This window comes from Rattus norvegicus, chromosome X (assembly GCF_036323735.1).
Source record: "Rattus norvegicus strain BN/NHsdMcwi chromosome X, GRCr8, whole genome shotgun sequence".
Taxonomy (NCBI): Eukaryota; Metazoa; Chordata; class Mammalia; order Rodentia; family Muridae; genus Rattus; species Rattus norvegicus.
In genome coordinates this window covers 157,300,694-157,326,692 of record NC_086039.1, presented here as the reverse complement: position 1 = coordinate 157,326,692, position 25,999 = coordinate 157,300,694, and the positions used below count along the sequence as shown (strand labels likewise).

Here is a 25,999-nt window from a genome sequence, read left to right as displayed (position 1 = left end):
CACAAGAGGTGTGCACAGCCACACTCGGTACCTCCTACCCAGCCTCTGGAGAAGAGGGAGGAGACGAGCCTGGAGGTGGAGCCTGCGTGAGGACCTGCGGACCCACAGCGCAGCCTATGGGCCCATGGCAGAGCGACGCCTGTGGGTAGTGGCGTTCTGCGGGCGGCCATTGTCTTGCCTGCTAAGCTTTCCTACGTGACTCATTTGCTTCACCTAACCGGCAGAGCGAGACCACTGGGGAACTCCCTGATCGGTCTGCGTCTCCCTACACCCAGGCAACATCCTTGGCCTGACCATTCTCTGCCACCAGCCTCGAGAGGAGCGACCTGAGCCCCGGGCCTAGCACTGGAGGGACCCGGGTCGAGGAGGACCATTGCTACGTTCCATTCCTGGAGACTTCTAATAGCCAGACTGTGAGGTGGGACAGATTTCTAAGGCTCTCCTGGCCAGACAGGGCTTCTCCCAGCGCTCATGAGGAACTGAGCCCGGACTGGTGTTTGGAAGAACAAGTCATAGCACCGATCTCGTCCAGCACAGACTTGCCCCTGCCCCCACTCCCAAACCTACTCTCTCCTGTTTCGTTCCTCCAAGAACCCACAGTTCACAAACAGTGCACCTGCCGGAGGTCCCAACCCAGCGGGAGAAGTGGACATGAGGTTGGCAGGTGGGTGGCTTCCACAGCAAACTGAAGAGAGTTCAGGTGTCCTAGTGTCTGTGTTAGGAGGGGACTGGGTGATCACTGGTTTGTTTATTTATTAATGGATGACTGTGCAAACTCATTTTCTTTCACCTCTGAGGACTAAAGCTTCCCAAACTATTAAGTTAAGGATTGATTTTTATATATCACAAATAACAGACCAGCTGCCTTTTGGAAAATTAATTGTGAGAAATATGCTCCAGGGAGCCTAGTGGCTGGATAGAAAGGAGTGGAGAGTAGACAAAGAGAGGCATGGCCTTAGAAGAGAACTGACTTAGGTGCCTGTGAGGTTGGGTGCGATCTGAGTGGCAGCTCTGCTGTCAGCTGGACTACTAATATGAATGTTCCTTGGAGGGACTGTTTGGGGTAAGAGTAGAATTTGAGAACTGGTAAGATAGCAGCTTTGTGGATAAGTCCAAATTGGACATTAAGGAACTGGCTGGAAGGGTATGGGTTCGAAGACTGGAGGTGTGGGTGTCATTGTTGCATGGTGAAATCTCCCACATAGTATGAAGATGGGAGAAGGCAGTCTGGAAAATAACACCTTTTGAGGAGAGAGTAATGGAACACAATCTAACCAACAAAGAGGAAGTCCCAGATGATGGGGTCAGGAGACGGTAGTGTCCTGGAATCTATAGTGAAGTGTTTGCATCAGGAGGGCTTGGACAGCCCACTGAGAGGTCCAGAAAGAGCATATAGACAATCAGAAATGTGACATCATGAAAGACATAGGTGGTCTGGTTTGGAAGGTCATTTAGTTGGTGTTGTGGGAGCAAGGCTAGATTAGAAGATTTTTTGGGGAGAGAATTGGGGAGTGAGGTGATAGAAATCACAATGTAAATTACTTTTATGTGTATGCTGGGGGATGGAAGCCAGGGTCTTATTCATGCTGGGCAAATGCTCTGCCACAGAGCTATCCCAAGCCAGAATATAAATTTTTAAAGACTTTGGTGAAAAGTGGAAGATGAAGAGTCAGTGAATGATATTTTTCTTGCAGGAGCTCTGTTTCATCTTTATCTTACTAAGTTAGGACCTGTTGATAATATGAGAGAAAGTAAGATAGAAAGTAGTCTTAGCACAATATATCTGAGACAGGAGAGAACTTGATGGATCTTGAAACAGGTAGAAGGACTGGTCTTCACCAGGAGTATAGAGCTTCCATTAGAACAAGAGGACAGGCAAAGCAGATGGGTGAACAACTAAATATACTGATAGTTTCAGAGGCAAGATGCTGAGGTTGTTGCTATGGAACCTGCCCAGAACATGAGTTCTAAAAGGCCCCTCCAAACCTGCAGGGGAGACCCAAATAGAGCAGCCTCAATGTTTGGACTCACTTTCTTTCCTCTACTAGGAGGAAGTTCAAATCTCTCTCTTGGGTCTGGTGGGTAGCAATTAGCCCCCCACCTTCCAATCCTACCATCACCTGTTCCCAAGTAGAAGGAGAGATCTGGTCATGTGAAGTAGTGGGTTATTGCAGGGTTTGTTCCCTGATGTCTGAGATAGTCCTGCTTTGTGTCTATCCTGCCTGCAGGCCCCCTGCGCATCGTGGCCCTAATCATCGTTATGGGTCTCACCTGGATCCTAGTCACCATCCTCCTAGGTGGTCCTGGTGTTGGCCTTCCTCGAATTCAGCAATTCTTCACCAGTGAGTGTGGGGACCCTCTTGATTCACTATAGAGGTTATGGTGGTTGGGTTTTCCATTCCCTTCTTGGCAGGCTTCATTGCTGCCCTAGGCCTATCTTCTAACACAAATGCAGCCTTGTTCCTACAAACCATCCTAGAGAACATCCCTAATTGCAATCAATATTGAGTGGAAGTTGATAGAGTAGGAGTAAGGAGTAGAAAGGCCTCCATTGAATATTGATCATCTTGGACTTTCGGTTGGGCTCTGAGACACACAAGGGATTCTATACCTTGTCACTGGTGCCAAGTCACATAAGCACTGTTTACAATTCCAGTTCATTCTTTTCCTGGAGCAGGCAGTTTTACATCAGGGCATCATTGAGACTTGAGCAGGGAAAATGCCAAATATAGCCTGACTTGAACCCGAGTCCCTGAGCCTAGTTACTCTGCTGTAGACTCCTGGAGGCCTCTATGCTAACAGAAAAAACTCTCTACCTACAGGCCCAGAGAACTCAGTGACTGCAGGTAAGTCTCCTGTCCCTTCCCTCTTCCCTCCTGTGCCTGCATTTCATACTGCCTTTTGTTGCCAGCCAGACCCACTAGGATTTCCATTCTCTATCTGGCGTCTCCCAACTAGCTATCATAGGTTTCTGGGCTGTGAACCTAGTAAATGAGTTAACCACCATCAGAAGGTGAAAGGGGCAAGCATAGGGAAAAAAATTCTCATTCCAAACAAGAGACATTGGGTTGAAGCAGGGGTTCATGGTCCTAAGCAAGTCCAATCATAACACGGCAAATTCTAGATGTAAAGACCTAAGAAGAAATCTCTATACTCTACTCTCTAGGCCCACCGAAGTGACCACATCCTCTGGAATGGAAGATAGTGTCACCCTCTGGGCTTGGACCCTCTTTGGCCTCTTCATTCCTAGCTCTGTATTTAAAATCAACCTCCCTCCCTCCTTCCCTTCCTTCCTCCCTCCCTCCCTCCTTTCCCCCTTACCTCACTTCCATCTTTCTTCCTTCCTTTTGTTTTCATTCCCTTGTTTTTTCTATTCTTGTATTCTCATCTCAGTTCTTTTCATAGACTGACAATGTTTCTGTTGGTATAAATCTCAAGCAAACTTTGCTGGCCTCTCATGCAGCTCATGAGGGCCTAAGTTATAAGACAAAAGAGCCCCTCACAGATCTATTCTGTATAATCCCATCTGAGGTCCAGGCTTCTGAGAGGCAGGAGCGCACATAAAATCATGGGCTTCCTTTCCTTAGCAAGTTCTTAGCCAGCCATCATCTCTGTGTTCCCTCTAAAGGATACTTTTAAAAAGTTTTACAGTGCTGGAAATGAAGCCCAGGACCTCACACATACTGAACAAATACTCTCTCTCCACAGAGCTATTTTTCTGGTCCATAAAATGTTTCAGTTTTTTTAACAGAGTTTCACTCTATAACACAAACTGACTTTGAACTTACTCTGTAGCTCTCAAGCTCTATGTTCCTGCTGCCTTACCCTATCAAATTCTGGGATTTGGACTGCTTTATCAATTTTTGCAATATAATTAAGCCAACATTTTCTTTCCTTCCCTTTCCTTTGTGATAGGACTTAATGAATGCCAGGCTATCATTAAACTCACTATAAAGCCAAGGGTAACCTTAAATCCTGATCTTCCTGCCTCCATCCCCCAAGTGCTAGGATTACAAGCCTATGTCTGGCTAGCCTGAGATTTTTCTATATCTTTATATTCATTCTATTTTCTTCATGATTAATATTTCTTTCCCCAACTGTTCTGTCTACTCTCATTTTACCATAAGCAGCAGCAAGGAAAAACCAGACCATGCCTTTTACAGTATGCTTGAGAATCTCCTTTCCTATAAAGCCCCAGAACAATTGGCACTTTATAACAAGGCTAACCTTTCCTCCCACACCCAATAATGGCTTCTTCAACTTCCTTCTAAGGTCTCACCAAAAGATCTATGATATTCATGTTCCTATCGATACTTTGTTTAGGATGATGTAAATGAAAGCTTCAACAGAAGACTCTCCATTGTTCTTTCTTTCTTTTTGAGCTTGCACCAGAATTGTGTTTACTATCCATGTTGCTAAATTTGTTTTAATATAGAGCTTACTATACAGGCCAGGATAGCCTTGAAATCATGATCCTTCTACATCATCCTTCCAAGTCCTGGGATTACAGATATTCAGTACCATACCTGGCTTCACTTTGTATTCCTACCAGCAGGGTTTCGGGTTTTCTTTGTTTTTGTTTTTGTTTTTGTTTTTGTTTTTGTTTTAAGCAATGCAGGGCTCTTTCTACTGCACATCTCAAAACTCTGTAGCTTTTGTTCACTCTACCGAGTTCCAAATCCATTTTTACATCCTTAGGTATTTGTGGTATTTGTTTATATAAACCCCCAATTCCTGGCACCAAAACCTATTATTAGCTTCCTGAAGCTACTCTGAGAAGAGCAGAATAAAGCAGGTTCTTTAAACAACCAAAATTTATCTTCTCAATTTTTGGGACCAAGAGTATGAATGGAAGTGTCAACAGGGCTGTGCTCCCTCTGAAAGCTCCAGGTAAGGGTCTTTCTGTGCCCCTGCAGATTCTAGAAGCCTTCTATGTGCCTTATCTTGCAACTGCTCCACTCTGCCTTTGCCTGTACTTTCTCACAACATCTCCTGTATGCTTTTGTCTCATAAGGACACCAGTCACACTATGTTAAGGGCTCAACATGCTCCAGTATGGCTTTATCATAACTTACCTATCTGTAAGTTTCCCAGCCACATTCTGAGGAACTGAGAGTTCCAACTCCAGTATAATTTGTAGGATCATAATTTAAGCCATTACAGAAGTCATCTCCACCCTTACCCTGAAAAAATACAGAGGCTAGTAGAGCCCCATGCTGTGCTCATCCACCTCAGCTCATCTACTTTGGTCTGTGTTCCTCATTCACATAGCTCCTATCCTGACTTTCTGGACCCTCTACTTTGTTCTGGTTATACAAGGGTTCTAAGCCAGCTGTCTACCCCCTTTCCCTTTTCCTACCAATAGCAGAAAAATCTAATTCTTGAAGTCCCTCCCTCCTTGCCAACACACCACTTGGAAGCATCCCCAGCTTTGATCTTAGCCCTCTACACCTCCTTCTCCATTTCCATGCTCTGTAGCCGTTCCTTCAGTTCTGTGCCTGGTCCTGACCTTTACCCTCAGATCTTAGGTGACACCAGGGCCAGACATATGGGTCACATCTGCTATCATTACTCAGAACCAAGGGCCAGGAAGTACAAGTGCGGCCTGCCCCAGCCGTGTCCTGAGGAGCACCTGGCCTTTCGCATAGTCAGCGGGGCTGCCAATGTCATCGGGCCCAAGATCTGCCTCGAGGACAAGATGTGAGCATATGGGCTGGGAAGTGGGAGGGGAACCTGAGGCCAAGTCTGTAAAGGCCAAGGCCTGATGGTTGTGTGAGGAAGAGCAAAGATGATATGCGCACAAGAGATCTTCTTCCCCCCTGCTAGGCTCATGAGCAGCATCAAGGACAATGTGGGCCGTGGACTGAACATCGCCCTGGTGAATGGTGAGTCCACCATGTTGTAGGGGCAGAATTCAGATTATAGAAGCAGATACTATGGTATGGCCTTCTCCTCCACTTCATTACTCCCTATGCAGGTGCAGGTGTCTTCTAGGCACTCCCTAGGAGTCTTGGGAAGTATTCTATGCCAGCTGAAAGCTCCACACAGGAAGTCACCCAGTGGATGTGATAGCAGTGACAATCGAGACAATAGTGGTAGACGCTTAGGACCTCAGATGCCAGTGGCTCTATGGGCTGCAGCTTTGTGAATGAGAGGATGACAAGACATGTCTGAGGATTCTAGAAAGGGCTGCCACCCACCATGTTTGAGCCTGGGCTGGGGGCTTAGGTAGTAAAGTGGCATGACCCAGCTTGCTCAGTAGATCTTCCTCTTTATACAGGGGTCAGTGGTGAGCTCCTAGAAGCCAGAGCCTTTGACATGTGGGCTGGAGGTGAGTGGCTATCACAGCAGCCTACTGTACATTTTCTCCCTGAAACCCTGCCCTCTATCTTTGCCCTCAGCTGTTCAAGTATTGCCTTCAGTTCACAATGCAGGGGATGGGGAAATCTGTCTGGATTCTGTTCTATGAGTGGATGGCCCTAGCTTTTTACCAGCTTGTCTGTGTTTATACGGATGGTCCTTGATGTGGAACAGCCTTAGGCCAGTCCCTACTTTGTTTTCCTCATTTGAAGAATATTGTTTGGTGAGGAAGGGCTGCTTGGTGAAACCTGAATTTCTGTATTCTGTGGGCCCATCTCCACCAGATGTCAATGATCTCTTGAAGTTCATCCGGCCGTTGCATGAAGGTACCTTGGTGTTTGTGGCATCCTATGATGATCCAGCTACCAAGTAAGTGACTGCCAAGTCCAGCTTCAATCTTCTTCCAGTACAGTAACAATCTCCAGTTCACATTTCTTCCTACTATGTGACAGGATGAATGAAGAGACCAGGAAGCTTTTTTCTGAGCTGGGCAGCAGGAATGCCAAGGAGCTAGCCTTCCGTGACAGCTGGGTGTTTGTGGGAGCCAAGGGTGTGCAGAACAAGAGCCCCTTTGAGCAGGTACAGCAGAGAATCTGGCACCCCTGCCTTCTATCCCTGGTAACCTGGATACCCCTTCACTTCACATCAAAGCTTCCCTAAATTGTACCCAGCTGGGTTCTGATCTCTGTCCCTGACCTATGCCCTGGTTAGGCCTGGCTCCTTGTTATCACAATGGGGTAAAACAATAACTTTGATCTTTCCTGTCCTATACATATTTCAACCTAAGGAGTCTTTAAATATCAGATTGCATATTAGCCAGATATATATATATATATGAAATATTTGCAAACACCTTCAGGATGCTCAGTCCAGGGATATAGCTCACTTATGGTGGGTGTTTGTCTAGCATACATGAAGCCCTGTGTTTAATCCTTAGCATTGCATAAAACTGAGCAGGGGACACACCTGTAATATCAATACTTCACATACTGTAATATCAACACTGTGGAAGTAAAGGCAAGAGGATCAGAAGTTCAAGATTATCCTTGGCCACATATCAAATTTGAGGCCAGCCTAGGCTACATGAAATACTGTTTCAAATTTTAAAAAGAAAAAAGATGCTCACTACCATCCTAGCCTTGTCATAACCCAGTTTTTCAATTTCTGCTACATACTCCTTTATCACCTCTCCTGGGTTCACTCTTTGGTATATCAGTCAGGGTTTATGCTAGGGGATGCCAGAGAAAGGAGGGGCCCTGGCATCATTCTTACCTAAGGAGGCCCTAAGCAGAAAGTCTTAGGTAGGCTTCCAACCACTGCTTTCAACAAATACAGATTTCTCCTTTGCTTTGGCTGACAAAAACAACTCAAGTTCATGCCCCCCAAGACCCTTCACCCCAACTAGGGCAGCAGCTTCTAGCATTTCCCTGCCTCTGGGGGAACCAGGGCCATATGGACTCCCTCCTGCCCACAGTGTTCACCTTTGCCTATCTCCAGTTCACTTGTAAAATAATAGACCACTTTGGCTATCCCCAATTTTCCCTGTGGGAAGGAAAGGGCAACAGACTGGAGTACCCTGGTGGTTGGCCCCTGAGAGCCAGATCATGACTTCCTATTAACCTCTACAGCATATGAAGAACAGTAAGCACACCAACAAGTATGAGGGCTGGCCAGAGGCCCTGGAGATGGAAGGCTGTATTCCTCGAAGGAGCTAACACAGCAGAGCTCTGGGACCAGACTGAAGGAGGCAGCATGGCACCAGTGTAGGGTGGAGCCCGTGCCCCATGCCCAGGCATGAGGCTCCCCCTTCCTAACACATTAGGGCTTGAAAGTGGCCTCAAGGTGATGGGGACTGCAGGGCTGGCCCGTTTCATTTTGTCAGGAAGTTTAGGTACCTGTGTCTTTGTTTTCCTAAAGCTGATCCCACAGTCAGTTACCAATCAGCCCCTTCCTCTGCCCCTCCTGTTTCATCTTCTGTTTCTTGAGTGCCCCCAGAGGCAAGGGTCTTCAGTGCTTGGTCCTCCTACTGGAACATCCATCCGGTAGGTTGGGACATTTTCAAGAAACTCTCCATCCCAGAGGCACTGCACTGCTATCCAACCCTGTTTTCAATGTGATCTTTTAATTAAGCCAAATCAGAGCTTAATCAGATGACTTCTGCAAGCCTTAATAGAGCAATTTGACCTTTAGTGCCCAAGTAGCTGGAGTCCAATCAGAGTCCCTCACAAGGTGTATGACAGTATGCAGTTTGTCAGAGGGTTCACCTTCTAAATGACCTGTTTGTTAATAAACTAATCTTTTGAAGTGAAATAAAGTATATTCAGATGTCCTCAGTGGAAAGTCAAGGGTGGTGTCCTGTATGTGTGGAGAAGACAGATAAGCCCCAGAGGCTCAAGCAATGCTCCTGGAGCTTAAGCAGACAGCCTTTGTCAACAAGCCCTGTGGCCAGATGTGACTGAGATATGAGGTAGAATAGCTCCCAGCTGACATTACACATGGATTTGATTTGAGACATGGTTCTGTACTGAGGAACTCAAGGAAACTCACTAACCCAGTGCATGCCTAGAGGGGGAAGAACCAGTACAACCACTGAAATAACTCCAGGAGTGCAGAAGCAACACAACTTGGCATTTCTAGATGAGAGACATCAAGGCATAGTCATTTGAGGATCCCATAAAGCATCTCTGAGATGAGAGTAGGACTGAATATGGTACTATACATCTGTTATTCAAACACTTGGAAGTGGAGTGAGGCAGAAAGATCAAAAGTTCAAATCAAATCTGTGACTACATAGCAAATTCCAGAGCATCCTGGACTACATGAAGTGCTGCATCTAAAAGGGACGGGGATGGGGGAGATGGCTTAGATAAATGTACCTACTGCCAAACCTGGTGGTCTCTAGAACCCATGGTAGAAGGAGAAAAGCAACCCTTGCAAGTTTTCTCTGACCACGTGTTAGACAAGTACATGCACATACACAAGTAAGTAAATGTTAAGAAGGAAAAAAAGGAAAGAAAAGAAAAAGAATGGAAGTATTCGATGGCAGGAATATGCTAGTTTAGAGGTATGGGGTGCCCAGGGGAGGAAGGCTATGGAAGAGCTAGTTGTATATCCAAGGCTAACAGAGTCAAGCAGGAAAGTCAGCAGGTCTCAGCTCTTTGTCTCAGATTTAATGATGATAATAGCTACACCCAGCCCTCTGAGTCTAAGTCTGTGTGCCTGTGTGCTTATGCAGGTATGTTCATATGGATGCATGTTTGTGTGCATTCACATGGAGGCCAGAAGTCAACCTTGAGTGTCCTTCAAATGCTGTCTTTGTTGAGTTCTTTATTTGGTTTGGATTTGGTTTTTTGGTGGAGTTTATTGCTGTTGTTTGGAGAGAATTTTGTTTGTTAAACGGGGTCTTACGGTAGTTCTGGCTGGCCTGGAACTTGCAAACGTCATCCTACCTCTACTTTATCCTACCTCTACTTCAACTGTTGAAATTAAAGGCAGGTGCCAAGCCTAGCATTAGTTACTTGTTTCATTGTTTTGAGAAGTATCTCATTATGCGGCCCTGGCTGTCCTGGAACTCACAAAGATCTGGCTGTTTCTGTCCCCCAAGTCCTGGGATAAAAGGCATGTGCCACCACATTCCACTGTGTATGTTTGTTTGTTTATTTGTTCGTTCAAATGGCTTGGAACTCAGAACTAGGCTTAAGGCCTTAAGCTCCAAATATCCATTTATGTCTCCCTCCCCTGCCTTTTTTATTTATGTGGGTGGGTTCTGGAGTCAAACTCAGGTCCTCACACTTGAAGCAAGTACTTTATAAACTAAACACTCTTCCAGCCTCTCTGTACCAAATTCTATGAAGTATATTCTGAGGGCTCAGTGGTCTTATGTTCTATCCACAGCACTGTCAAAAGAAAATTATACTTCTGTTGTCCCCTTTACAAAACATTTTTTTTTGTTTAAAGCCATTTTAAGTTCACAGCAAACTGAGTGAAAATTACAGAAACTGCCCATCAGACTCATGTTGGTCACAATAATTTTTTTACATCATGTTTGCTATGGGTATTATGCATTCTTTGATGTTCATACTTTTTAATCTTTTTACATGTGTATATGTGAAAATCAGGGGACAACTTTCAGGAATTGATTCTTTCCTTCCATCATGTGAGTCCTAGGGATCAAACTCAGGCTTTTATCCACTGAGCCATCTCCTAGACCCACATTCTTTGAGTTTTGACAAAATCAGATAGTGATGTATATCCACAATTATCAAAATATATTTGTCTCTTGATTTTTCTATTATAGAAAATTTCAAAAAATCTCAAGGTATACAGAGAATAAAAATACAGTACACCTTTCACCTGCTTCCACAGTGTAGCCAGTATTGCCTCAGCTACACTTCTAGTGCTCCCAATAGAGGTCAGACAAGTCTCAGCTTATTCTTTCAAGATTTTAGTTTTATACAGCTTGCTTACATAGTTCACACAACTCTAGAAAGTTTTGTCATTATTGCCATTGTACAGAAAAGTTAAAGGACCCTGGTGAGTTTAGGAAAGCTACAACAGGCCCTAGAGGTTAGGAACGAGATGCGTAAGCTCTCTGGGTTAGCAACTTACTCCCAGGTGAAGCAGAATCTTGCTAAATATGCTTACTATTAGCTAGAAAAGCCGAGACCCACCTGTGCATCCCAGACAATTGTAACTGTCCAATCTTTGTCTTTTTGTTTGTATGTATGTTTTGTGTGTGTGTGTGTGTGTGTGTGTGTGTGTGTGTGTGAGAGGGAGAGAGAGAGAGAGAGAGAGAGAGAGAGAGAGAGAGAGAGAGAGAGAATATGAGAATGTGTGTATGCACACCAGGGGACAATTTCCAGCGGTGTACCTCCAGTGCTGTCCACCTTGTTAGGGTATATGGGGTGGGTACAGATGCACAGGTGTATAGAGGCCAGAAGTCAACCTTAATTGTTTTCTTCACTTACTTGCCACCTTAATTTTTGTGTATTTTGCCTGCACATATCTTTGTGCACTTTTTTTTTTCTTTTCTATTTTTCGGAGCTGGGGACCGAACCCAGGGCCTTGCGCTTGGTAGGCAAGCGCTCTACCACTGAGCAAAATCCCCAACCCATCTTTGTGCACTTTTATTCCCAGTGCTTGCAGAGGCCAGAAGAGGGTGTCTGATCACCTGGAACTGAAGTTACAGAGCAGTCAGTGCTCTTAACTTCTGAGCCACCTCTCTAGCCCGTGTGTGTGTGTGTGTGTGTGTGTGTGTGTGTGTGTGTGTGTGTGTGTGTGTATGTATGTATGTATGTATGTATGTATGTTGCATTGCATGCCCAGGTGTGCCATGTGTTAAACCCAGAGAGGTATGGGGGGCATGAGATTACTTCGTCTACCACTCTGCATTATTTTTTAAGACATTTTCATATTCATATTTGTTTCTCACTGAATCTGAAGTTTACTGTTATGGCAAGGCTGTCTGGCCAGCAAAGTCCTGGAATCCATGTCTCTACCCACCCCAACACTGACATTACAAGCCCATGCAATGATCTTCAGATTTTTACAGGAGTATTGGGGATTCTTACCCACTGAACCATTTCCCTAGCTCCTAGTTTTTGTTTTGTTTTGAAACAAGGTCTCACTCTAAAACCATGCTGCCTGGGGCTGGAGAGATGGCTCAGAGGTTAAGAGCATTGTCTGCTCTTCCAGAGGTCCTGAGTTCAATTCCCAGCAACCACATGGCGGCTCACAACCACCTATAATCAGGTCTGGTGCTCTCTTCTGACCTGTAGTTGCATACATGCAGGCAGAAAGCTGTATGATGTATACATAATAAATAAATAAATAAATGTTTAAAAAAAAAAAAAACCATGCTGCCTGAAGCTCACTAATTTAGAAGCTGACCTCAGACATCAACCCCCTTAGAGCACTACTTCTCAACCTTCCTAATGCTGCAACCTTTTTTTTTTTCTTGAGACAGGGTTTCTCTGTAGCTTTGGCTGTCCTGGAACTCATTCTGTAGACCAGACTTTCCTTGAAGTCAGAGATCCACCTGCCTCTGCCTTCCGAGTACTGGGATTAAAGGTGTGAGCCACCACCACTATGGCATATGCTGCAACCTCTTAATACAGTTCTTCATGTTGTGGTGACCCCAACCATAAAATTCTTTTCATTGCTACTTCAGAACTGTAAGTTTGCTACTGTTATGAATCATAATGTAAATATCTAATATGTAGATGGTCTTAGGTGACTCATGTGAAAGGGTTAGTCAACTCTCAAAGGCATCACAATCCACACATTGAGAACCATTGCCTTTGAGCATGTGTACTCCTAAAATATATACATACTTGTATGTCATATGTGTGTGTACTAATTTGAATTTTATAAAACACAATATGGGGCTGGGGAGATAGAGTACTTACTGCTCTTCCAAAGGACCTGGGTTCAGTTCCCAGCAACCTCATGGCAGCTCACAACCACTTGTAACTCCAATTCCAGGAGATCCAACACCTTAGAGAGTTCCTGCCTACACATGGTTCACATAAACTCATGCAAGCACACACACAAAAATATATTTTAAAATACACTTTAAATTGTTTTGCAATGAATCTCAGGGCTGTAGCTGTAGATCAGTTGATGGGATGCTTGCCTAACATGAACAAGGTACTGAATTTGATCCTCAGTACCATATAAACTGGGTTTTCTGTTGTGGTGATGAAAGCAGAAGGATTCAAATAAAGATCAAGGTCATCCTCTCAGCTACATTAAAAGTTTGATGCCAGCTCTGAAATTCTGTCTCAAAAATAAATAATTGTCTGAACATGGCTGTTCCAGCAGTGAGAGGTTCTATGGAACTGCATATAAGCAGCAGTTAGCATATTGCTTTTATTAGAAAAATTCCTCTGATGGTAACCTGGGTTCCTCTGATAGTAGCCTCGAGTGACCTAAGAACACACTTTGCCCAGTTTGGCCATACACAAAAGGGCATTGTACCTTTTGACAGAGAGACTGGCTTGCATAGAGTTGGAGGTTGGGTTTAGTTTTCTTCAAAAGAACTTCAGAATGTACTACAACAGGAGAAATTCACGGAATGAAGCTTTCTGTACAAGCTCAAAGCCCAAAGGTTTTGTAAAGAGATCGAATATCATCTATAAAGAGAGATTTCTGAGCCTGAAACTACCCATTAAATAAATGTAACTGATAATAGATTTTAAAATGTATTTATTGTCTCAGTTTATTATTTTTAAATTATATGTGTGTGCCTTTGTAAGGGGTATGTACATATGATTGCAGGTGATTTCAAAGTCCAGACAAGGGCATCAGATCTCCTATAGCTGGAGTTACAAGTCTGGTGTGGGTACTGGGAACCAAACTCAGATCCTCTGTAAGAGCAATATATGCTCTTAACCACTGAACCATCTCTCTGTCTGGCTGCTAGATAAATGTATATTTAATACTTTTTAAATTTTTTATTTTTAAATTGTGTATATGTATATGTATTGTGTAGAAGTTTCCTCAGAGAGTGAAATATTCCATCTTGAAGGGAAAGTAGTTTAGACAGAAAGTAAACAGCTCAAAATAGCTTCAGAAAGCCCCTGAAACTGACCAGATTCACTCTATTCCTCCATCTCTAAGATACAGAAGCAATAAAGACTGCTGAGAGACATTCTCAGGCCAGTTGGGCTGCTCAGCTCTGGTAAGTCTAGAAAAAAAGACATAGCAGCCCAAAAGAAGCAGAGACACCAGATGAGCTGCCCAGTACAAGCTAAGACCAACCAAACCACTGAAAAAGAATACCCTCTGACCTACTGAGCTGCCTGCAGGCTATGCAGTGTGCTATAGGTTTCCAGAATTTATGAACTGTCATCCATGCAGGAGTGGGCTTTGGTGATGGAGCTATCTTTCAGTTATTTCTGCTCCTGTAACTCCTCACCCATATTCCTGTACGTAACCCACAATAAAGTCCAGGTATCTGCATTTTAGTCTATTGTTGGTTCTGTATCTGGGGTAAGTAGACATTTGTTTTAGTCTGTTCAGGAATAATGTCATAAAAAAGCGTGTGTATGAGTTTGTACATATGCATGTAGTGCCTGATGAGGCCAGAAGAGGATAGTGGATCCACTGGAGCTGGAGTTATAGGCAGTAGGGAACCACCTGACATGAGTGTTAATATACAAACTCAGGTCTTCTAAAAGATAAGTCTGTGCTTTTAATCACTGAGCAGTCTCTCCAGTCCCAGATAAATGTATTTTTTTTAAAAAAATTTAATGTAACATATCAAAATTATTATTTACTTGAAAGCTAAAAAGAGATATGAGGGGGTTGGGGATTTAGCTCAGTGGTTAGAGCGCTTGCCTAGCAGGTGCAAGGCCCTGGGTTCAGTCCCCAGCTCTGAAAAAAAGAAAAAAAAATATGAGTTTTGTGATTTTTTTTTCCTCCACATGCCCAACCACCTAACCATGTGTCTTTGCACTTCCTGGAAGCAAGTACCTCCAAATTTGTGAGCAATTAGCTTCTCCCACAACAGTGGCAGAGGTTCATTTCTATGGTGATCAAACCCAGGTCTTTTCTTTTTTTAAAGATTTATGTATTTATTTTATGTATTTGTACACACAGTCACTGACTTCACACACCAGAAGAGGGCATCAGATCTCATTACAGATGGTTGTGAGCCACCATGTGGTTGCTGGGAATTGAACTCAGGACCTCTGGAAGAGCAGTCGGCGCTCTTAACCACTGAGCCATCTCTCAGCCCCCCAAACCCAGGTCTTAATGCAAACTAGACAACACTGTGTGACTGAAATATACCACAAGCTCCAATAGGTTCTTTAGCTTTATTTATTTTTTATTTTTAAAAACTACTTATTTTTAAGTTGTGTATTCATGTATGTGTCTGAGTACATGTGAGTGCTGATGCCCTTGGAATCCAGCTGTCAGAACCCTCAGAGTTGAAGTCATAGGTTGCGATCCACATGGCAATGTGGGAACCAAACTCAGGTCTTCCCCCAAGCAGTATGCACTCTTGTCTCTCTGGAGTTACTTTTTTTCCCTTGGCTTTTAAGTTATTTATTATTCAGTAATTTCATATATGAACACAATGTATTTAGATTATATCTACCCCTCACTCCCCTTCTTTAGCACTTGTTTGTTGTGAGGTAAGGTCTCCTGTAGCTCAGGCTGGCTTTAAACATGCTATATAGCTAAGGGTGACCTTTAACTCCTCCCTCCACTTCCCCTTTCTGGTTGAGCCCAACTACGGGTTGGACCATCACACCTCATTTATTTTTAAAAGATAAACTGGCCTTAAATATCCAATCCTTTGGCAAGGTGGTGGTGCACAGCGTTAATACCAGCACTCAGGAAGCAAATCAGGCAGATCTCTGAGTTCCAAGCCAGCCTGGTCAGCAGACCGAGGGCAACCAGGGCTACTCAGAGAAACCCTGTCTCAGGGAAAAAAAAAAAAAAACAATACTCCTGTCTCAGTCTTCGGAGTGCTAGCATATCTGAGAAAGGGTTCATTTTAGAATAATACTCATTTATTCTAGACTCTCCAGTAACTTTGGGAACAATCACCCTTTTTTTAAAAATTGCGTTTGCATGATTTGTGTATGAGTACTCAGAGGTCAGAGGACAGCTTCTAGGAGTCAGTTTTTTCCTTCCATTGAACTAGTACTATTGATAGGCCTCAAGTGTTTTTACCAACTGAGCCATTTCAAAAGCCTCATTCTTTATTTTATTTTATTTTATAGATTTTTCAAGACAGGATTTCTCTGTGGCCCTAGACAGCCAGCCTGGAACTCTCTCAGTAGGCCTGGCTAACCTCGAACTCAGCGATTTGCCTGCTTCTGTTTCCAAGCCTCATTTTTTATTAAAAGAGAGAGATCAAAACAAATAGTAAAATAAACAAGTTTACTTTGTACACTTCAAAAAGAGTAGATATGGCAATAACAACCACCTGCATACAAGTCACCTTTTAAAAAATGACTTATGTGTATGTTTGTCTGTGCACCACATGCATCCAATATGGGCAGAGGCAAGAATAGGGTATCAAATCTCCTGAATTGTAGTTACAGATGGCTGCAAGCTGCTAAGTAGGTGATGGGAATCGAACCAGAGTCCTCTGAAAAGGAAGAAAGCGCTCACTGAGCCTTCACTTCTACCCCGCATGACCTTTAATTCAATATCAGTTTACTGTCCTCTGACATCACCTTCCCAGCACCCCATTTTTATCTGAGGAGGTAACCACACAAGAACGTACTTATTGCTCCACACGCCAATAGCAGTGACTTAGGAAGTCAGGTCTCACGTGGTAGAGCCAGCGCGTCACTTCCAGAAACGTCACTTCCGTTGGGAACTCGACACAAGCCCGCCAGGGTCTAGTGCCTCTGTGAGAGGGCGGAGTCCTAGCACGCGGGTGGAGCCTTGGTGGGGCGGAGCCTGTGGGGGCGGGACGAGGCCCGGGCGGGGCGGCCCTCGCTCGCCGGCGTTTGCCGGCCCAGCCGCTGCTGGTGAGGAGCTCTGTAGTCGCGGAAGCAGGTGAGAGACTTCAATCAGGTAAGGGAGGATGGGAAGTGACTTCTGGCTCCGTCCGCTGTGAGCGATCACCAGCTCTGGACAGACCCAGCGAGAGGCCTTGTGGGCGCGGGCGTGACGTGAAGGCTCTTCTGAACCCGACTGCCCGTGGGGGTTGTGAGCCCTTCCTAACTTCTTTAACCACCTGACAACCCCTGGACTCCAGGTGCGGAGGAGACCTGGTCATCACTGCTAGTTATCCTTCAGCCCCTACACTTTGCTGCTGTGGAAAAAACTTCCGGATGGTATTGCTTCCTTAGCCTTGGAGTGTGTATACTCTTAACTCTTCCAGCTCCTCTATCAGCAGAGGTGTAGGATAGGGACCAAATCCCTAAATCCCTCTTGCAGTGACTATGATCCATCATACGGGTAGGATGAAGTATGGGTGGGTGGCACTTAGCCGCTCCATTAACTGGCTCACACTATTCTGATGCCTAATCTTTTCCTCTCTACTTGACTAGTTACCTTACTTTGGTTTTCCTGCCTCCTTCTTCATCAGTGAGACTCAAGACTGGACCAGGGCCTCCAGGGTAAGTGACCAATATTCAAAATCAGCATAATGTAAAACCTGCTATGTCCACTGCCATCTAGTTACCCCAATTCTAGCAGATGATGATATAAAAGTGTTAACTAGCCAGTTGATAAAGGGAAGGAAGCCGACCTCTCCTTTTGCCCCATGTTACTCTACCCTTAGAAATACTTAGGCTCACTATAAGTTTAAAGCTTTGGTAGGTGATACACATCTTTATCTCAGCACTTGGGAGGCAGAGCTAGGTGGATCTGAGTTCCAGCCTGGTCTACATGGTGAATTTCAGGCCAGCCAAGACTACACAATGAGGCCCTGTCTCAGCAGCAGCAGCAGTAGCAACTACAACAAAAAGACTTTCATAGGACTAAACGTGGTAGCCTATACCTTTAATTACAGCACATAAGAGATAGAGGCAGGCAGATCTCTGTAAATTTAAGGCCAGCCTAGTTTACATTTGAGTTGCAGGCCAACAGAACAGAGACCCTGTCTCAAACCAAAAGACTCTGGTAGGGTAATACATGCCAGAAGATTCTAAGTACAGAGTCTCAGATGTAGCAACAGCTATGAGAGTTCCCATTTTGAAACCAGGGAGCTCTGACAAGAGAAGGTTGCTCAGTGAATACCTATTATATCCTTACTGTGTTCCTACTGAAGTCCTAGTGTAACTTCCCTGAGAAACAGGGGTGTGCTTCCCACAAGAACTTCCATCTCATAACTATAGGGCAAATGAAACAAGACATATATCTACAGCTTGTCAGTAGCAGCATTTGGTTCAGGAAGTCACCTACAGCACTTTGTTAAGACTCTGTAGCTGGCAAATGGCACTTAAACTCCTTTATTCTATTCTTTAAAGACCTGGATCTGGCCCAAGCCAGTGTTCCTATCAGCACCTTTTGTTCTCATCTGACCAGTCTCTTTGTCTCCCCCCAGGTGGAGCCAAGAGAATCAGGAGTCCAAGATGTTAGTTCCTGGGCAGCCTGGGAGACTTGATAGTTCATTTCCAAACAAATCAAATCAAATAAATGGCTCCACTACCCAAGTATTGGGATGACAGGAGTGAGACACCATACTTAGCCTCTCCAGGCAGCAATTTAGTTCATTCTCATGGTGGTATCATTGCATCTTAAAATGAGTGTGGGATGGGCTAGTGGTGACAGGGTAGAGATTGCCCTCAGTATTAGAACTTCTCTATGAGGTTCCCATCGTAACAAAGTCCATGGAATTTGGCAGCCTAAGTGGAGTTTCCCATATTTAAGTGACCCCTCTTGAGGGCTGAGAAGCTTGTGGCAGTTGTGCTCAAAGAGGAGATGGCTGAATAACATTCAAGGGCCAGCACTATTCCAAAACTAGAGGTAAAGGATTGAGAGCCCCATGCTCCTAAGCATGCAGTTTCTCCTCTTTATTGGCCTCTTTCTTTGCCCCTTCTCTTTTCAGGAAAAGTCCTGAGATCAAGGAAGAAAACAAAGGACCAGGACCTTCCCATGGACCCTTCTCAGGACATTCCAACAGCACAAGCAAAGGTGTTCCCCTAATACCCAAGAAGCCTGAAAACACTATCCTTTGTGAAGTGCCATGGTGGTCAGGAAAAGCAGAGATAGCTCCCAGCAGTTGCCTGGCCTGAGAGGACAGGGTGGTTGTACAGGTTTTGTAGGCATGCTTGGAACTGCCCTGCTGTTCATCAGCTTGACATGGGGGGCCCAAGTGATGGCCAGTGCCAACATCAGCACTGCTCTGGGCCACAGAATTGGTCACTATTTGAGTATTGGGGATGGCTCAGTGACAGAGTTTGATTTCCCTGAGAAGAGTGAGGGTATCATTGTGATCTCTAGCCAGTATACTGGACAGGCCAACGGGACAGGCCCCAGCCCCACACTGAGGGTTATATCACTGGACACAGAGGTGCTGACCGTTAAAAATGTAAGTGCCATAACCTGGGGCAGTGGAGGCGGCTTCGTGGTGAGCATCCACTCGGGTCTGGCTGGGCTGGCCCCACTCCACCTCCAGCTCATGGATTCCCATGAGGCCCCACCCCTACTGATCGAAGAACGGAGAGATTTCTGCATCAGGGTGTCACCTGCTGAAGACCTCTCTTCTGCCCTCAACGCCAACTTGGGCCACTTCTCAGAGAATCCAATACTCTACCTGCTTCTGCCTCTTATCTTTGTCAACAAGTGTTCATTTGGGTGCAAAGTGGAACTTGAAGTTTTGAAGGAGCTCCTACAGAGCCCCCAACCCATGCTGTTGGGCCTCTTGGGCCAGTTTCTGGTCATGCCCTTCTATGCTTTCCTGATGGCCAAAGTCTTCATGCTACCCAAGGCCTTAGCTCTGGGCCTCATCATTACCTGCTCATCACCTGGTGGTGGAGGGAGCTACCTCTTCAGTCTCCTCCTTGGAGGAGATGTCACCCTGGCCATCTCCATGACTTTCATCTCAACAGTAGCTGCCACTGGTTTCCTGCCACTCTCATCAGCCATCTACAGCTACCTTCTCAGCATCCATGAAACACTCCACGTGCCCATCTCCAAGATACTGGGGACCCTGCTGTTCATTGCCATCCCCATAGCAGCAGGTGTAGTTATCAAGTCCAAACTCCCCAAGTTCTCTGAGCTACTGCTACAGGTCATCAAGCCCTTCAGCTTTGTACTTCTCCTGGGTGGCCTGTTCCTAGCCTACCACATGGGGGTCTTCATCCTAGTGGGAGTCAGGTTACCCATTGTACTGGTGGGTTTCACAGTGCCTCTTGTTGGCCTCTTGGTGGGCTACAGCCTGGCCATCTGCCTGAAACTGCCAGTGGCCCAGCGGCGAACAGTCAGCATTGAGGTAGGGGTGCAAAACAGCCTGTTAGCCTTAGCCATGCTACAGCTGTCTCTGCGCCGCCTTCAAGCAGACTATGCCTCTCAGGCCCCTTTCATTGTGGCACTGAGTGGTACCTCCGAGATGCTGGTGTTGGTTATTGGCCAGTTCATCTACAGCAGCTTTTTTCCTGTTCCCTGAGCCCCCCTGGCTCAAGTTTTATAACCCCCAGCCCCCATACTCCTCTCTTGTATACCAAAGGCCTTTAGTTCTCATGCACTATGCACTCAGACAAATCCAGGCTTATTTTTTTACTCTTCCCCCCAGCTTTCAGTGCCAAAGAGGCCATGCTGAGTTAGATAGTTGGGTATTTCCCAGAAATATATTTCAATAAAAAAAAAACAAAAGCAAGCTCGGGTCCCTTCCAGTCTGTCCCTTGGAGCCTGTGAATTGGGGTAAGAAAAGTGGGTCTGGAAAGGTACGGGCCAGAATGGTGAATAAGCTTTGTGACCCTGTACAGAGCCCACTGTCTCCTCCTCACTTACTCTGTTTTGCACATGGTAGACATGTACCTTTGAGCTGTATCCGCAAATCTACAAAGGCTTTGCTCTAACAACCCTCCCCAACAGGGCAGACCTCTGCACCATGAGCCAGGAGAGCAGAGGCCTCTGTCCACTACTTCTGAGCTTCAGTCAGGATACTTTTGCAGCTAGACTAAAAAGGCAGTAGAACGCCATCAAGCTATGGCAGGCAAGACTGGACCATTTCTGTATCTGAGAGACATTACCGAGTGTTTGCACTGACTTGGTCAACCAGCAGGGTGGGAATTAGCACAGGACGAGTCCTTCCTTTCAAGCCACAGCTCCCAAGCTAAGCAATCCTGGCCTCACTTCGATCCCAGTAGGCGGAGCATGCCCACGTCCCCACACCATTAAGCCCAGGTGGCAGACTACCCAAGGCACTACCCGGGCAGATACAAAGGCCCAGAGGCGGGACTGAAGAACGCGCAGGCGGGAGCCACGAGGCGGGCGCGCCCCTTTCACGGCTTCCGGCGGCGGCGGGCGGTTCCGGCGCGCGCCCGGGGCAGCGTCGCGCAGTAGGAGACCGTTGGGGTTTGCGTTGGCCGTAGTGGACGGTGCGGTGGACACCATGCAGCTGACCGTGAAAGCGCTCCAGGGCAGGGAGTGCAGCCTACAGGTAAGGTCACCCTGCAGGCTGCTGCTGCACTCACCTACTCCTGCCGCTGGGGGCCGAAGGCGGGTAGCGGGAGGCCGGGAGAGCTGACCTCAGGAGGGGGTGCGAGGGTTTCACCGCCCAGGGAATTCGGGCTGAGCCCTTGCCTCTCCACCTCGGCCGGATCAGGTGGCGGAGGACGAGCTAGTGTCTACACTGAAGCACCTGGTCTCGGATAAGCTGAATGTCCCTGTGCGCCAGCAACGTCTGCTGTTCAAGGGCAAGGCCCTAGCAGGTAACCAGGGAAAGGAGCCATCCAGGGAGCCCCATAGGAAGCTAGGGGACGGGATGTACAGGACAGTGTAACGGATCAGGGCACTGGATGCCACTGGACCTCAGAAAAGTAGCTGAGCCATCACCACCCCACCACCCCATAGCCAGATGCTGCAGTGCTTCTTCACTCTGGCTGTCTGTGGCAGAATTGCTTCCCAGCCACCATCAGTGAGGAAGGAACCACACCAATCTCTCTTTGGCAGATGAGAAGCGACTGTCAGATTACAACATTGGGCCCAATTCTAAGCTCAACCTAGTTGTTAAGCCTTTGGAGAAGGTGCTACTGGAAGAAGGGTCTGCCCACAGACTGGTCGACTCCTCAGCCACCCCTATCTGGCAGCTGATCTCCAAAGTCCTGGCTCGTCACTTCAGTATAGGAGATGCCAGCAGGGTCCTGGAACAACTACAGAGGGTGAGAAGAGTGATGCTGGACTTCCCATCGTAATGCTTGTACCCCAGCCCTACCTATTGCATCCTACTCCTTCCCACTGGCACCCCCTGAATCCACCTGGTCTTTTCTCCTCAGGATTATGACAGGTCCTTGAGCCGCCTAACACTGGATGACATCGAACGTTTGGCCAGCCGCTTTCTACACCCTGAAGTGACTGAGGCCATGGAAAAGGGGTTCTGCAAATAGCATTGTGGGATTGTGGGGAGAAATCCCAGGTCAGGCCACAGCTGCATGTTGCATTAAATGTGTTCTCATGTCGCAGTTTGGCTCATAGTGATAATAATAGCTGGTATGTATCCGGCTCTTGCTAGGTGCTACATACTCAGAGTACATGGCCTGAGTTCTCTTCTGCCTCCCACAGCCAAGTTGAGGCTTCACTGTAGAGACACCTAGCAATGGCTTGTGACAGGCAGGGTCCAAGTCTAGACAGCCTGTAGAAGTGCCTCTGGAGGAGAAAGAGTGTGATGTTTTGAGAGATGGGCCTTAGCATTCCCTTTAGCCCACTCAGCATACACCCTCAAAAGACTCCCTCAGGAAGCCACTAATCCCTGTCACCTGCCCTCTAGTATATCTGTCATAGCCCTTGGCAAATCTCCATAGGAAGCCAAGTGATAGCTATCCAGGGCCCCTCCACTGCTGCAGCCAGTGTGCTCTTGAATAACAAGCAGGTTAGGGGCTGGAGGATCAGAAAGATACCCCAGCTCCATTCTTGAGTCAACTTCTGTGCTACTTTGGTCCCCAACCAAAGTGAGTCTAGTCTGTTCCATGTTAGCCACTTCTCTGACCTGAATAAGTTTCCTTCCCCTTTCTCAGCTCAAGGTAGGAGTCTCTGCTCTCATCACCTGCAGTTCCATCATGTGTTCAGTAAGCAAACTGAAGTCAAAAGTGAAGTGATAGCCAAGCATGGGCCACTGGATGAAGTATCCTGGGCCTTTGTAACATAGCTCTTCTCCGGAGGAGGGACACCCTATCTGCTTGGCTCCTCCTGGCAGTAAGTCTCACCCACAAGGGACAACCAGTGATTCAGCAAGGCAGTGTCACAACTAGGACTCTCTGCCTTGGTCTCCTTACCAAGTGTTCACCCACAGTATGGGACGGATGCTTCCTCTGCCCCTGTATACAGGGGCTTTTACTTTGCACACCTTCATTGCTTAAGAAGGAACTCAGGGTGCTGAGAAAGAGAAATATATACTGAAGACAGTGATTCCTCTTTTCACTGTACCTATGTCTGGGTGCTAAAGGTCATGTAAGTACTAGCTCCTTTGAGGAGGATCCCTGGGAGCAGTCAAGCTAGAAGATAGTCACCTGCAGGACACTACTGTCCTTCCACTTTTGCTAGGAAAGCCACTCTACTCTGAATGTTCTTGGGCTACACTTGCCTTTCCTGCCCACTGGCCTCCTGCATAGGCCTTGTGGATCAAATCTTGAGTACAGGAATATAAAGTAAGGCCTGTGGGGATGTTCAGGTGATGATAGACCCTGGTATTCCTAAGACCTGGGGTACCACATCGGGGACCTGCTTGTGAGCTTATGTAGAGAGTGGCAGCTCAGATAATGAGCTTGCCAATGACCTTGTTCACTTTGAGTCAGGGAATGTATTTATAAAATTAACACTAAAGATGCATGTGAGATGTTTCACCAAAAGGAACTCTATTAATAAGCTAGAGTGCTTTTGATTTACAATAATTGGTTTAAGAACAGTAAACTTACTGGCTTATAAAACTGAAAAAGCCTAGGAGTACTGGCAGTGGATGAACAATTTCACCAAACATCCAGCTTTTTTCCTGCCTCCCTCTGAATTCTCCAGGATCTGCTTCATCCTCACCACCACTTCCAAGGATCAAAGCTGTCTACAGCTTCATCAAAATCTTTTATTCACTGCCAGTGAGGAGCACTTTCTCTCTGTAGCATAGCTTCTGTCTCAGATGCCCCAGCAAATAAATGCTGTCTCTTATTGGTCATAACTGAATCCTGTGTAATATTTGGGCTGGGAATATGGGAAAATAAGTTGTTGATTATGCATTAGCACCTATTTAGGTGGTCCTGTGGTCTCTTTCCTGGACACATGAACTGTACCAGGGAGAAAAAGTAAATGGATGTCCTGGTGGGTGCAGATGGCAACTGTCAAATACAGGAAACATTCCACCAGAAAGAACATGACTTCCTTAGAGATAGTAGAGGAAGAAGGGATGAGGACTCAGACAAGGAGCATTTTCTGAGACTTTCATTCAAAAACATTTAAAGTTTCTAAAAGCAAAAACAAACCATAGATATGTTCATGAGTCTCTTGAGCCAATGCTTCTTAATTCAGAGTGCCAGAAGCCTGCAACATGCTTACCTTGCCCAAAGATGAGATGACAGTGTTTGGATTAGTTTATATAATGGGACAATCGACAGGTTTGGCTAAGTAGCTACCTATAGAAAAGGAACTATTCTTGAGAGTTCCTGAATCAAGCTATGACTGAAACAAAAAACTCACAAATGTAGGAAGGAGTTCTGAAAGGGGTCTGATGTCTGTTTGCCTTGGGAGGCTAAGATGTCTGTGTATGTGGGAGGTCAGGAGCAGAGGTGAGATGAGATTGGACATGGAGATAAGTGAGGAGCCCTTGAAATATGCATTGGGGGCCCTATAATGGAAAAGGTGGCCCAGAAAAGCAAGAAGACGGCTTCTTTTGATAGTCAGCTATTGGATTATTATGAACCTTTTCTATGCAGGGCACTTATTTCATCCTCATTTAACTGCCAAGTCAGGGAAGTGGGTGAACCACAACTTGAACCTAGTTCTAGCTTTATCCCTAAGCTCATATAACCATACTGCTATGCCTAGGAATTATCTATAAACAGGGAGCCCTAGATACCAGAAGGATGATTGTGGTGGCTACCCAGAGAAGGGTGCTTTAAAAGGACTACTTTTAATAGAAAAAATGAATAATAAAATCAGGAGTCAAAAGCCACCTTGTAAAAAAAAAAGGTGAGGTCTCAACCCCAAGGGGCTTTACCAACCACAGAGGAATTTAAAGAGGGGCCAGAGGCAAGAGCATAGGGATGGTACCAGTGCAACTCAACTCAAGGACAGGCATCTACAAGGGAGAGCCCATCAGCGCTGCCACTACAGGGACAAGATGGAGATTGTTCCCACTGTATGGTAGGCCAAGGAGTCCTCAGAAACCTCATTCCACAAGATATATGTACAACAGAATAGTATCAAATAAGTGGTGTTAAGCCCTGGGGAGCTCTGTCAGAGCAAGGTGGCAGATAAGAGGAAGGAAGACAAGAGGCAACAAATACTGCTGGGATGAGAAATGGGAAAGGAGCCATAAAAGAGGCTAGTGAAAATAGTGGCCACAGGATGCAGATGCTGCATTTGCCTTGAATTTGGTATGGCTCCATATACACCAGCAGGCTCAACTCTAAGGGCCCTCATCAGAGATGGAATATCAGGGATAGGAATATTTGCCATAGACATGGTCCTGTATAACCCAAGAAGTGGCATTAATCCACTTACTGCCCCCTGCCCAACACAAGTTACTGAGAGCCACTGCCTGACTTTCAGATTGGGGCCTTGGTCCTAGGTATGTGATGTGAACACAATCACACTAGGAGATAGCATGAATGAAGAATCCAGCTCAAGTGGCCTCCCAAAGACAAATATTCTGGGAGCTGGGACAGACTCATGAGCTCAGCATTTATGGTGAAGCTCATTGAATTGGATATTCACAGGGGACAAATTAATTAATAAGAGAAGTTTTGGTATTAACTTCTGGTTTCTTCTTTATCTTTTAAAAATTTTTGTTTGTTTGTCT

General features: G+C 45.8%; 3 protein-coding genes across 6 annotated transcripts; all 3 read left to right on the top strand.

Moving 5' to 3' along the window:
• Nucleotides 1-52: 52 nt before the first annotated feature.
• On the top strand, nucleotides 53-8,700 carry Fam3a (FAM3 metabolism regulating signaling molecule A). Of its 4 annotated transcripts, NM_001109324.1 has the most exons (10): nucleotides 81-413; nucleotides 592-664; nucleotides 2,229-2,342; nucleotides 2,823-2,846; nucleotides 5,577-5,700; nucleotides 5,827-5,885; nucleotides 6,281-6,331; nucleotides 6,645-6,729; nucleotides 6,813-6,939; nucleotides 7,989-8,692. In NM_001109324.1, exons 2-10 carry the CDS (start codon nucleotides 652-654, stop codon nucleotides 8,073-8,075), a joined length of 684 nt encoding a protein of 227 aa, NP_001102794.1. In that variant the 5' UTR covers nucleotides 81-413; nucleotides 592-651; the 3' UTR covers nucleotides 8,076-8,692. The 4 variants fall into 4 exon arrangements, with proteins under 4 accessions (XP_063136329.1, NP_001102794.1, XP_063136331.1 ...); XM_063280259.1 differs by having other exon boundaries at nucleotides 53-664; nucleotides 7,989-8,700; XM_063280261.1 differs by lacking the exons at nucleotides 81-413; nucleotides 592-664 and adding an exon at nucleotides 3,167-4,890 and having other exon boundaries at nucleotides 2,227-2,342; nucleotides 7,989-8,700.
• An 8,143-nt stretch (nucleotides 8,701-16,843) lies between these two features.
• Slc10a3 (solute carrier family 10, member 3) lies at nucleotides 16,844-20,650 on the top strand. Its single transcript, NM_001024368.1, has 3 exons — nucleotides 16,844-16,881; nucleotides 17,379-17,447; nucleotides 18,881-20,650. Exon 3 carries the CDS (start codon nucleotides 19,019-19,021, stop codon nucleotides 20,438-20,440), a length of 1,422 nt encoding a protein of 473 aa, NP_001019539.1. The 5' UTR covers nucleotides 16,844-16,881; nucleotides 17,379-17,447; nucleotides 18,881-19,018; the 3' UTR covers nucleotides 20,441-20,650.
• A 662-nt stretch (nucleotides 20,651-21,312) lies between these two features.
• Nucleotides 21,313-24,165, top strand: Ubl4a (ubiquitin-like 4A). Its single transcript, NM_001106346.2, has 4 exons — nucleotides 21,313-21,436; nucleotides 21,602-21,707; nucleotides 21,949-22,157; nucleotides 22,272-24,165. The coding sequence occupies exons 1-4, from the start codon at nucleotides 21,389-21,391 to the stop codon at nucleotides 22,380-22,382; spliced, it is 474 nt and encodes a 157-aa protein (NP_001099816.1). The 5' UTR covers nucleotides 21,313-21,388; the 3' UTR covers nucleotides 22,383-24,165.
• The last annotated feature ends 1,834 nt before the right edge of the window (nucleotides 24,166-25,999 follow it).

What these genes read in the sequence shown, in the direction of transcription:
- Fam3a (XM_063280259.1), top strand. An exon ending in TATGATGATCCAGCTACCAA is followed by an intron (nt 6,730 to 6,812) that starts GTAAGTGACTGC and finishes ACTATGTGACAG; the next exon opens with GATGAATGAAGAGACCAGGA. An exon ending in ACAAGAGCCCCTTTGAGCAG is followed by an intron (nt 6,940 to 7,988) that starts GTACAGCAGAGA and finishes TAACCTCTACAG; the next exon opens with CATATGAAGAACAGTAAGCA.
- Slc10a3 (NM_001024368.1), top strand. Translation starts at nt 19,019, where the DNA reads ATGGTGGTCAGGAAAAGCAGAGATAGCTCCCAGCAGTTGCCTGGCCTG.
- Ubl4a (NM_001106346.2), top strand. Translation starts at nt 21,389, where the DNA reads ATGCAGCTGACCGTGAAAGCGCTCCAGGGCAGGGAGTGCAGCCTACAG. An exon ending in GCAGGGAGTGCAGCCTACAG is followed by an intron (nt 21,437 to 21,601) that starts GTAAGGTCACCC and finishes CGGCCGGATCAG; the next exon opens with GTGGCGGAGGACGAGCTAGT. An exon ending in TCCTGGAACAACTACAGAGG is followed by an intron (nt 22,158 to 22,271) that starts GTGAGAAGAGTG and finishes TTTTCTCCTCAG; the next exon opens with GATTATGACAGGTCCTTGAG.